The sequence below is a fragment of the Sinocyclocheilus anshuiensis genome, unplaced genomic scaffold (genome assembly GCF_001515605.1).
Source record: "Sinocyclocheilus anshuiensis isolate Anshui unplaced genomic scaffold, SAMN03320099.WGS_v1.1 scaffold21, whole genome shotgun sequence".
NCBI lineage: Eukaryota > Metazoa > Chordata > Actinopteri > Cypriniformes > Cyprinidae > Sinocyclocheilus > Sinocyclocheilus anshuiensis.
The window spans coordinates 80889-92763 of NW_015536472.1; the positions used below are offsets into that span (position 1 = coordinate 80889).

At 32.1% G+C, this 11875-nt stretch overlaps 2 protein-coding genes across 4 annotated transcripts in view; both read right to left on the reverse strand.

Moving 5' to 3' along the window:
• ogal (O-GlcNAcase like) overlaps positions 1-6862 on the reverse strand; it is a 10747-nt gene extending 3885 nt beyond the window's left edge. Inside the window, exons 1-9 of one of the 3 annotated variants that reach the window (XM_016502303.1) lie at positions 6733-6862; positions 5987-6038; positions 5798-5895; positions 4618-4748; positions 4366-4537; positions 2390-2488; positions 1908-2180; positions 1723-1821; positions 557-762 (exon numbers count right to left, since the gene is read on the reverse strand). In XM_016502303.1, coding sequence (XP_016357789.1) covers positions 557-762; positions 1723-1821; positions 1908-2180; positions 2390-2488; positions 4366-4537; positions 4618-4748; positions 5798-5895; positions 5987-6038; positions 6733-6775 — 1173 coding nt within the window. In that variant the 5' untranslated portion in view covers positions 6776-6862. Of the gene's footprint in view, positions 1-556; positions 775-1722; positions 1822-1907; positions 2181-2389; positions 2489-4365; positions 4538-4617; positions 4749-5797; positions 5896-5986; positions 6039-6732 lie in introns of those variants that run through there. The other 2 variants (XM_016502222.1, XM_016502374.1) reach the window with 2 other exon arrangements.
• Positions 6863-8485: 1623 nt separating this feature from the next.
• LOC107701852 (peroxisome proliferator-activated receptor gamma coactivator-related protein 1-like) overlaps positions 8486-11875 on the reverse strand; it is an 18450-nt gene continuing 15060 nt past the window's right edge. Inside the window, exons 11-12 of the mRNA XM_016504018.1 lie at positions 10423-10574; positions 8486-9071 (exon numbers count right to left, since the gene is read on the reverse strand). Coding sequence (XP_016359504.1) covers positions 8974-9071; positions 10423-10574 — 250 coding nt within the window. The 3' untranslated portion in view covers positions 8486-8973. The remainder of the gene's footprint in view (positions 9072-10422; positions 10575-11875) is intronic.

Here is an 11875-nt window from a genome sequence, read left to right on the forward strand (position 1 = left end):
TTTTGCACATTGGGGAGAATTTTGTGGTATCGAACCCATGACCTGCTAGGCTTCTGATGTTTCTAATGTTTGACTGCTAGGCTTAAAAAGCAGAATTAATTTCAGAATGACCAGTTTTAAATGGCACAGGCACAGGACGTTTTAAAGCAACTTTGTGTCGAGTGAAATGCATTAGTTCTGCAGGATGACAAATCAGTGTCAAGTTTGACGACGAAGGACCAATCAGAATGAAGCTGGGGGCGGGACCAGCACTGTCTTCACTCAGTGTTTGTGTGGAGGCTCTTCTGATGCTGACCCGCTCTGAATCCTCTCTGCGCAGACAGTGCAGCTCCTGCAGCATGAGGACGGCCGTGGCTCCGTGTTCGTACGGCAGATAGAAGAGCTCAGACAGCAGCGTCAGGTCGTCCAGCGTCAGCGGCTCGGCTGTGTACAGCGGGGTGTCTTTGGGTCCTATCAGTGTCAAGTTTGACGACGAAGGACCAATCAGAATGAAGCTGGGGGCGGGACCAGCACTGTCTTCACTCAGTGTTTGTGTGGAGGCTCTTCTGATGCTGACCCGCTCTGAATCCTCTCTGCGCAGACAGTGCAGCTCCTGCAGCATGAGGACGGCCGTGGCTCCGTGTTCGTACGGCAGATAGAAGAGCTCAGACAGCAGCGTCAGGTCGTCCAGCGTCAGCGGCTCGGCTGTGTACAGCGGGTTGTCTTTGGGTCCTGGAGCGTAACCGTCCGTCTGCATCGGCTCCTCGTCTCGTTTAGAGCGGCCCCCGCCAGCGCCTGCGCACAGGGGCATATTACTGAGAAAGCTTCTCGGATAATTAGGATTGTTTTGGATTCTAACATTACTATGAATGCAATTAAGCACAAAAATCTGGCAGGTGTTTTTTGATTCTCATTATTCTCATCAGGGTTATTGTTGTTAATTACAACTAAAACCATAAAAACATTCCATTACTTGAAATAAAATAAACAGTAACTTTAACTTACTATATTTCTCATTTACATTTCATTTGAAGTACTAAAATAATTAAAACTTATATAAAATAATAATAATAATAACACAAATAAAATAATAATTAAAACTCAATAAAATTACTAAAACTAACTGAAATATTAATGAAAATATAAAATAATTCAAAACACTAATAAAAACTATATCAATGATACTAAAATTCTGTTCAAATTACATTCATACAATGTTTTTTTCAATTCAGAATTGTTTTTAAATAAGAAATTCAGAAATACTTCAATAATTAGTTTGCATTATAGTAATGAGAATTTGTGGGTAAATGTGCTTCATTTGCATGAAAATAAATAGGCTTCTTCTCAGAAAAACATGCTTTTCTTATATATTCTGGGTGAAATATGAGCGTTGTATATGGTCTTGTGAGATTCATTAAACATTAAATACAGTGTGTCCTGATTGCTTTTGTGTTTAATTAAAAGCTTGTCATTATAGTATCACTGAAATACTATTATAGTTTTTGTTCATATTTTTAATTAAATGTTATTTTTATATTTTCTGTTTTCATTTTAGTATTTTTTTTAGTAGGTTTAAAAAAAAAATCTATAGTTTTCATTTTTAGTTTATTTATTTTAGTATTTCAGTATATGGAGATTGTTGTCTTGGCAACCACCTGAAACAAAACTGACTTCATATCAGTTCATGTTTATTTTATATCAAGCAATGAAATGTTTTTATGGCATCTTTATTAATTTATTTACCGTCAGGTTGATCAGCTCTGCCAAACTCAACCAGCCAATCAGAGAGCGCCAGCCGCAAAGCCTCATGGGGGTTGTAGTCCGAGCCCTGATCGTCTCCATCTGTGGAGCGACGACATCATGTCACAGACATTATTAATAAACGATGCAAACGCTGCCGTTACGTTTGAACAGAAGCGATCTTTTACCCATAGAGACGTCTTTCTGTCCGTAGCTGCACCACGAGGCCAGCGTGTGAATGGCCACGAAATTAAGCTCAAATTCACAGTTGGGGTTGGTGAGGACGCCTCTGAGTTTGGGGATGAGCTCGGTGGGCCGGTTCTTGAAGGGTCCCAGGAACAGTCTCTGCGGGTCGTAGTCGTTAGCGTGGATGTTATCCCAGATGACCGGCGGCCGCCGCAGAACGGCTGACACCTCCTCTATAGACGCCACACTGATGTCCTGGGACACCACCTTCGGCCCTGACGGGACAGAAGCACAGTATGCATGTCAAAAAAGTGCCTTTATACCACTTTCACTGCGATGCATGCATGCATTCATGCATTTAGTTCAGTGCACTAGTGATGGGTTCGATTCGCAGGGAATGCATGACTCTGAATGCAATGCAAGTCACTTTGGATAAAAGCGTCTACCAAATGCATGAATTTCACAGAAAAACTCATGATGTTACCTGTCCAGAGAATGTCGATCCCAGCGTTGAGTTTCTCACCGACTGTGTTCAGATACGCAGACAGCGGCACGCTAGGAGTGCAGAACGCAGCGCAGTAATCTGCAGAAACCAGAGAATGCACGGAAATAATGAAGTGAGAGTTTATCGCTGTTCGGTTGAGTTTTCCTTCTTTATTTTGCTGTGCTTTGAAGAAACGGTCAAAACTGAGAATGATGGTCAAGCTGGAGGAAAATATGGGAAATAATCTTTTGCATATTATCAGATTAATTTTAAATAAAAAAAAATAAAAATACTAAAATGAAAAATAACTAAATATTTGCATTATAGTAATCCGAATTTGTGAGTAAATCAGCTTAATTTACAAATGAAATTAAATCCTTGAAGGTCCTAAAAATAGGCTTAGAAACAAAAGATGTTAACATAATAATAATGAAATGAGAGTTTATTAAGTGTTTGGTAGCGTTTTGGTTCTTTATTTTGTAGTGCACTGAAGTAATGATTAAAATATGTGGCCCTGGAGCACAAAAGCAGTCATAAGTTTATGATGCTTTTTTTTTTTTTTTGCATCATTGCTCTTTTGTTGATTTTGATTGCTTCCATTGTCCTCATTTGTAAGTTGCTTTGGATAAAAGTGTTTGATTATTTTTTTTTAATTAACTGAAATAGTTTAAGTTGACGTAGTAAATTTATTAAAACTCAAACGATAATGAAGCTACACAGAAATATTTAGAAAATAACACAAATTACAAAAGGACGTGACATTCAATTATTCAAACTATGCTACAAAAAAAAAAGTTAAAACAGAAAAATGTAAGTAGCACGGGTAGCAATAGCCAAAAAAAATATTGTGTGGGTCAAAATTATTGTTTTTTCTTTTATGCCAAAAATCATTAGGATATTACGTAAAGATCATGTTCCATAAATATATTTTGTAAATGTCCTACCATAAATATATCAAAACTTAATTTGTGATTAGTAATATGCATTGCTAAGAACTTAATTTGGACAAATTTAAAGGCGATTTTCTCAATATTTAGATTTTTTTGCACCCTCAGATTCCAGATTTTCAAATAGTTGTATCTCAGCCAAATATTGTCCGATCCTAACAAACCATACATCAATGGAAAGATTATTTATTCAGCTTTCAGCTGATGCATACATCTCAATTTCGAAAAATTGACCCTTATGACTGGTTTTGTGCTCCAGGGTCACATTTAGTCAATTCAGGTTATTTTGTCAAGGAAGGAATTTATTTCAAGTATCACTGAAATACTATATTATAGTTACTATATTAATTATATTATAGTTTTTGTTATTTTGTAATATTTTGCATACTATCAAATACATTTTTTTAAATAAAAATATGTAATCAATCAAATATAAGAATAAGAATTTGTGGGTAAAAGCACAAATTCATAGAAAAATTGCATAGAAAAATGTATAACAGCTAAGGGGCGTTGTTAGGCACGACGCAAAGCGGAGTTTATAACAGAACCCCCTTAGCTGTTATAAATTCACTGTAAACCACGGCTTCACGGGGCTTATTGCTTTTATAAAACGGTTATTCCATATACGTAGTAAGGTTTCACAGAATAAAACAGAGCAAATAAAGTGTAATGATATTAATAAAAACAGTATTCTTCCACCAAACAATGTAGCTCCTCAGAAACAGTTGTGGTTGCTACAAAGTGGTTGCCGAGCAACACACAAACGTAAACAAAGGTGTATGTTACTTTGTAGAGTCATTTACAACAGCTTCGAACGCGGCTCAGCCAATCAGAATCAAGCACCGGAACTCTTTGTTTTATAAATAAAAGTTTATTAAGTGTTTAGTAGAGTTAGTTTGTTGTGCACTGAAGAAACGATCAAAACTGAGAATGATGGTCAAGCTGGAGGAAAATATGGGGAATTCTGGTAATTTTGTGGTTGTTTTAGTATCACTGATGTACTGTTTTGAATGAGACGCCTGTGTTTACCGGTGGGGCAGAAGAGGAAGGTGTGTGGCTCCTCCAGATGCAGAAACAGCTCGTTAGTGACGGACACCTGAGCTTCAGCAAACGAGCTGAACGCCTCTTTATCAGCCAGACACATTTCTGTCTCGATGTCGTCAAACAGCAGCGCGAACGACCGGCAGCCGAACCCACACACCTGCACAGAATTCAGAAAGAAATCACTTCTAGTAAAAGATTCAATAAAATAGCTGATGACTGCTTTCCAGCGGTCTGCACCTGGCTGAGCTTCCTCTTGAGTGCCGTCAGCTCTTTAGGGTTTGAGAAGGTGATGTCCAGCCCTGGAGAGATGGCATAGATGAACTCCACGCTACGCTCCCTAGCGGCGGAGATCAGCGTCATCAGCTGCTCTGGAAGACACAACCAAGCGCCTTATCTTCAGAAAATACAGCCCTGCTCTGCTTAAGGTGATCAAGATGTTTGTGGAGTAGGGTTTATGTTGTTGTTTTTTGCTGGTCCAAGCTTTTATTCACATATGAGCACTTACACACTTACAAAGAGCGCATCAAATATGGCAAACCCAGAAGCTCAGAATTAAATAGTAATTATTATTATTTAATTATTAAATAATAAATGTATTATTATTATTAATTTATTATTTAATCATTATTATTTAAAACCTTTTCATAATAAAATAAATATAAATATATATAAATAAATGTATTTAACCATTATTATTTAAAACATTTTAATAATAAAATAAATATATATAAATAAATGTATTATTATTAATAATTTATTATTTCACTATTATTATTTAAAAGCTTTTAAATCTTTGTAATCAGGGACAGAGAGCAAGCATAAGTGTCTAACATAATTCAGTATTTTTGGCTAAGCAGAAACATGAATATTTCTATTCTGGTTAATCAACAGTACTTTGGTTAACTGTTTTATCATATCTTACATGTAATTGTTTAAAAATCTATTTTGCACTCTATTAAGCAGAGATGCACAACGTTTTTAATACAAAGGGCCAAAAAAATCAAACTTGACTGAGGGCTGTGGGCAAAAAGTTAATTTTGCATTATATCTAATTATATTATGTTAAAATGCTTTTTTTTTTATTAAATCATTAAACAAAATTTTAAAAAAAAATTTTTTTTTTTTGCATTTCAATGCAAAAATTTTACAACAAAAATATAAATTATTTTTGAAGATTTGCTTCAATAGCATGTTTTTCCCCTCTTTTCCCTGCATGCTAGGCCAAATCAAAGTTCAGCGGGCTCTGGTTTAAAGTACTGTGAGAGTATTCAGTATTCAGTATTCAGTGCTGTGCATCAAATATCAAATTGTGGCATGAGTGTATTGTTACACCCCTAATACAAATACGTTTAAACTGAATGCAATGTAGGTCGTTCTGCTAAATGCATGAATGTCATATTTGACTCGTCGCGGTCACCTGCTTCCTCCAGTGAATACAGATCCCTCCAGTACATCCGGTGTTTGTAATCATCTTTTGGTGCGTATAGATACGCGTTCAAGCCCCATCTCTGCTCCCTATGAAGATAACACCACGCACACACAGAGAAGAAGTGAGATAAATGAGCTGATAAGAGCTGATGGCATGTGATAAGAGCGGTTCATTCACCTCCTGAAGAGCTCTTTCCTCTGGCTCATAGTCCACGGCCTCCCGTAAAACCCTGCAGCACACAAAGCTCACGTCATACAGCCGTGCTTCAATACAACCTTCAGAAATTAGGCTTACATCGAGAATACATGCAGCTCTGTCACAACACTTACAGTAATGCATAATATGGAAAACTCTATAAATTGTGTATCTTGTTTATATATAATATGTCCTGCATTTATTGTACATTCTGGGCATCATTATTAGAATGATAATATCACTAGAATATCATAAAAAATCGTGACTGCAATTTATAATATGATTAAAAAATTATATGTGATGCGCATGTTTTAAGGGATTCACAATTTGGCCATATTATGAATATGGCTTTAAAATAATAATAATAATAATAATATGTATTATTATTATTACTCATACTGATACTAAATAAAAACTAAAATGGCTAAATAAAAACAAAAAATTACTATCATAATATTTTACTGCAAAATAAAATTATTATTATTATTACTACTACTAAAACTGTAACTAAATACAAAAAAATATTACTATAGTAATATTTTACTGCAAAATAAACATTATTAATTACTAAATAAAATAAATATAACAAAAAATAAAACAAAATGACTAATTTGTAATCACATTACAAACGCATTAACCTTACCATTAATCATTTATGTTATCATAACGTATATTTATGTTATGTTACACTTTTATTATTATTATTTCATAGGTTTTTAGTGACTCACCCTCGACTACTCCACTGAGGAACATCTTGCATTTCTTGGACATGATTCCTGGTTTTGCTGGATGGGTCTGAACCGCTCGACGAGGTCTGTGGATCTGATGACACGGAATCAGCTGTTTTGGATTTATGTTTATGTTTATAGTCTCTCTACTTCCTGATTGTACGCGAGGTCACGCCGTCAAATAAACCCCGCCCACCCGCGCGTAGCTCCGCCTTCCGCAACTCTACGGCTGTTTGAGGTAACGTTACTCCACACAAATTAACGATGAAATTATTAATAAAAGGCACGAGAGACTACACTACATTAGAAATTATATTATAATTGCATGAATTAATGTCAAATGTGCCTTTGAAACGTTTAAAATAACAACGAAGTGAACTTAAACACCGGTTTGAGTGCATGTTCGTTTTAGTCACGAACTTATACAATGGAAAACTGACAAATTATTAATAAAATGTATACACCCAGGTGTTTATTCTTCGCCTTTCCGTAGAATCTTACAAACTAAACGTGTTTTCTTGGGAATGTTGTTTTAATTGGTAATTAATTTACAGGTTTTCCGTTCTGTAATGACGTCGTCCTCCCTCACGTGACATCGTTTTCGCGGGAAAACAACAGTAACGTCAGTAAGTACTATCTGTGGATATTTGATGAATTCTCTGATGTTTGATCTATTATTTGCTGCAGGATCTTTTCTCTTCACTTCACTTTTCTTTAGAATTTTTAAAGACTTTTTGATTATTAGTGGAACCAGAGTAAAACTTAATATTATTAACACGATCCACTAACTACAAACAAACAATACTACAGATATTATCGTTTCAGAATCAACAAACGTGTCAATTTTTGTTATTATTATGTTTATTTGTACATTTTACAGTAAATGACACCTGCTTTAATATTTAATTGCTTTTTTGTGTGTAAAATAATGACATTCAAACATTTTCAAGTGACTTAAGTGTCAAAAAAATCAACAAACGTGTCAATTTTTTTTATTATTATGTTTATTTGTACATATTTTACAGTAAATGACACCTGCTTTAATATTTAATTGCTTTTTTGTGTGTAAAATAATGACATTCAAACATTTTCAAGTGACTTAAGTGTCAAAAATACTTCTGGAATTATTGCCCCTTTTATAATATGCACACCTGAATAGATCCCAGTATGAAAAATAATTAAAATTAATAATTAAAAAAAAGGTTACAGTGTGACTTCTATGTGTAACGTCATAATAATCTTAAGAAATAATGTTATATTTCAATTATTTGTATTTTTGGAATGTTTTCTAGTTTTATTTTGTTTATCAATGTTCTTTATTTGTCGCAAACAAATTACGTTACTTTTTTTTTTATTATTAGTTTTAGTATTTTTGGGCTGCCATGTGCTATACTAAACCTGTGCAATTACCTAACCGGCATAATTACATTTCTCAATCTAGTGTTATGTAATATAATAATTAATATGTAATATAAATCATATATATATATATATATATATATATATATACATAATAAATTATTATAATAATTATGTATCATCAAAAACTAAGATGAATAGCAGATGACTGAAATTATGTAATATAAATCATATATATATATATATATATAATTAATTATAATAAAATTATTATAATTTTAATATAATCATCTAAAACCAAAATGAATAGCAGATGACTGAGATAAATGAATCTCTGAGCAGTAGCAGACATTTACAGTGTTCTGAGTTTAGTGTAAAGAACAGAAGTCATTCGTTAATACATAAACATTTTTATTCAGGTACAGTATCGTCATTCCAGCTGAAGAACAGGGTTTTTATTTTTTTGGTATCACTTCAAAAAACTCAGGCTATATATATATATATATATATACTGTAGAAGACAAACCATTAACCATTCAATTGAGTTGAATTTCCTTTCATAATGACAATTTCATCTTTAATGCCGCTCCATTCTTATGTACAAAATGTATTGAGCACAAGCACTCCAACAGAAGTTTTAACCGAAGCAAAGTCAGTTTTAGTGAAGTTGAAAAATAACAGCTTTTCCAGCTCAAGCGCAGCTCTGGACACCATCTGTACGGCTGTGATTCTCATTTATATTAGTTATTACTTAATAGAGCTTAACTTGTATTTAACCCAGAATATTGCTTTAAACCAGTGTGAACCGGCTTAGATTGTAGACTGAACTGAACTGGTCGTTTAAGCTGGTTTCTGGTGTGGAGTCTCTGATCTTCTGCGCTGCTAACTCTTCAGTCCTCTCTGAGCCTGTTTTAGCAGCGCGTCGAAGTCGAACGACTCGCATCGGCTCCTGGATGTTGGAGCGGCATCCCGGCTGGAATCTAGACGACAGAACAAGAAACCAGAAATGAGGCTAAATCCAAAACATCCTTGTTTTTATGCTGCATTAACGCATCAGTGTCACAAAATAACCGTTCTGATTGGGGAAAGAATCCAATTGAGATTTTTCTGATAAGAATTGTGATTATATATCCCAAAATTTAATTATATATCAATATAGCTATAAAATAATAATAATTATTATTATTACTACTACTACTACTAAATTAAAATGAATTACTAAAAGACAAATAAAAAATATTAGTATTGTAATATATCACAGTATAATAAAAATAGGGTATTTAAGAAAAATAATCGATTAATTTTATTTTAAAGTACAACTGTAAAATTACAATATTACTATTTATGGCTCTCTTAAGTTCTTCATTTTCAAACGTTAAACCATCAGTGGTAATTAATATTATTATTAAAAATTGTTTAAGAAAAATAATATAATAATGATAAACTTTATTTTACATTACATCAAATAATAAATAATAATAAAATTGAATAAAAAATAAAAAAAATAATAAAACAATAAAATTGTATTAAGTAAATAAAAATTACAATAAAAATTTAATATTTATGTCTATCTTCATTTCTTCATTTTAAAACGTTAAACCACTGATTATTAATAAAAAAATTACAAAATAAAAACAATTTCTTTTTATATTGTAATATAAAATAATAATAATACAAAAATTATATAAACAATAAAAATGTTGTTTTTGAGAAAAATAGTGTTATAATAACAATTTTATTTTACATTACAGCTGTCAAACGTTAAACCATCAGCGGTAATTATTATTATTATTAAATAAGAAATATTAATATTGTAATATTTCACTGTAAAATAAAAATGAAGAAAACGTTATTTTACATTACATCTGTAAAAATTACAATAAAGTTGTATTAAAAAAAATTAAAATAAAAATTTAATATTTATGTCTGTCTTAATTTCTTCATTTTAAAACGTTAAACCACTGATTATTATTATTACTAAATAAAATTAAAAAATTACAAAATAAAAACAATTAATTTTGATATTGTAATATAAAATAATAATAAACAATAAAAAATTAGTATTTGAGAAAAATAGTGTTATAATAACAATTTTATTTTATATTAGAGCTGTGAAATGACTACTGATATTTATGGCTAATTATGTCCTAATTTCTTCATTTTCACTCTGAAACACGCAGCGCATATATCTATTTAATTAAACCCTAAGTCAATGTGTGATTTACTCTGTTACTCTTAACAGACAATGCAAAACTGTATTTCTCCTCATATCAGCTAAAAACACCGGCACAACAAAGTAATATGAAATGAGAAATCGTTCAGGAGACCAACCTAAATCTGCATAGTTGGATTTACAAAACTGTCGTCTGCCGCCAAAGCAGATGTCGAAGGGAAGCTCGTCTGGGCGCCTCAGTTTACCGCCGCTCTCAATGGCAGCGTAAGCGTCGTCTGTGCTGTGATACGTGACGAAGCCGTAGTTGTCTCTACAAGAAGAGAACAAAGACAGAAACACACTGAGAAAATATATCAGCTCAGATTACAGAAGCCAAAGCTGAGGCTCAAACACTTAAGTTTTCTGACAGTGATGCACCAAAATTAATGACATCATTTAGTATTAGTACAACTACTGAATGAAAACATAAAAAAGAAAAATAAGAAATATTACTATTGTAATATTTGACTGTAAAATAAAAAATCGAGTATTTAAGAAAAAAATATATTTTACACTACAACAGTAAAATTACATTATTAATATTTATGGATGTCTTAATTTCTTCATTTTAAAACATTAAACCATCATTATTACTACAACTAAATGAAAACCTAAAAATCACTCAATAAAAACTACTACTAAATTACTAAATAAAAATAATAAATATTAATTTTGTAATATTTTACTGTAAAATAAAAAAAATTATTATTACTACTACCACTTAAAAACATAAACATTACTCAAAAACTACTACTAAATTACTAAATATTAATCTTGTAATATTTCACTGTAAAATAAAAAAAAATTGAGTATTTAAGAAAAAAAGATATTTCACACTACAACAGTAAAATTACATTATTAATATTTATGGCTGTCTTAATTTCTTCATTTTAAAACATTAAACCATCATTATTATTACAACTAAACGAAAACCTAAAAATTACTCAATAAAAACTACTACTAAATTACTAAATAAAAAATAATAAATATTAATCTTGTAATATTGTAATAATCCACTGGTCATGACATTCCGGTGTTTGTATTTCATATTCCTCATTTTAGTGATTGCTCGGGATTTATTAGGCATTTACGGCCAGCAAAGCAACAGTTTAGCGAAATTCGAATAGTGTTTTTATTTTCCGAATAATTATTGCAGATAGAATATTCGAATATTCGTGCACACCCCTAATATAAATAAACTTGCCTTGTTGCAATATTTAACTTTTTTTACACTACAATTTACACTATCAATTACACAATTTAAACCATCGATTACTACTATTATTACTACTACTAAAAAAAAAAATTACTAAATAAAAACAAAAGATTCACTGTAAAATAAAAAATGTAGTATTTAAGAAAAAACTATTTTACACTACAACAGTAAAATTACATTAATATTTATGTCTTAATTTCCTCATTTTAAAACATTAAACCATCATTATGAGGGGAAGTCGTGGCCTAATGGTTAGAGAGTCGGACTCGTAACCCAAAGGTTGTGGGTACGAGTCTTGTACCGGCAGGGATTGTAGGTGGGGGGAGTGAATGTACAGCGCTCTCTTCCACCTTCAA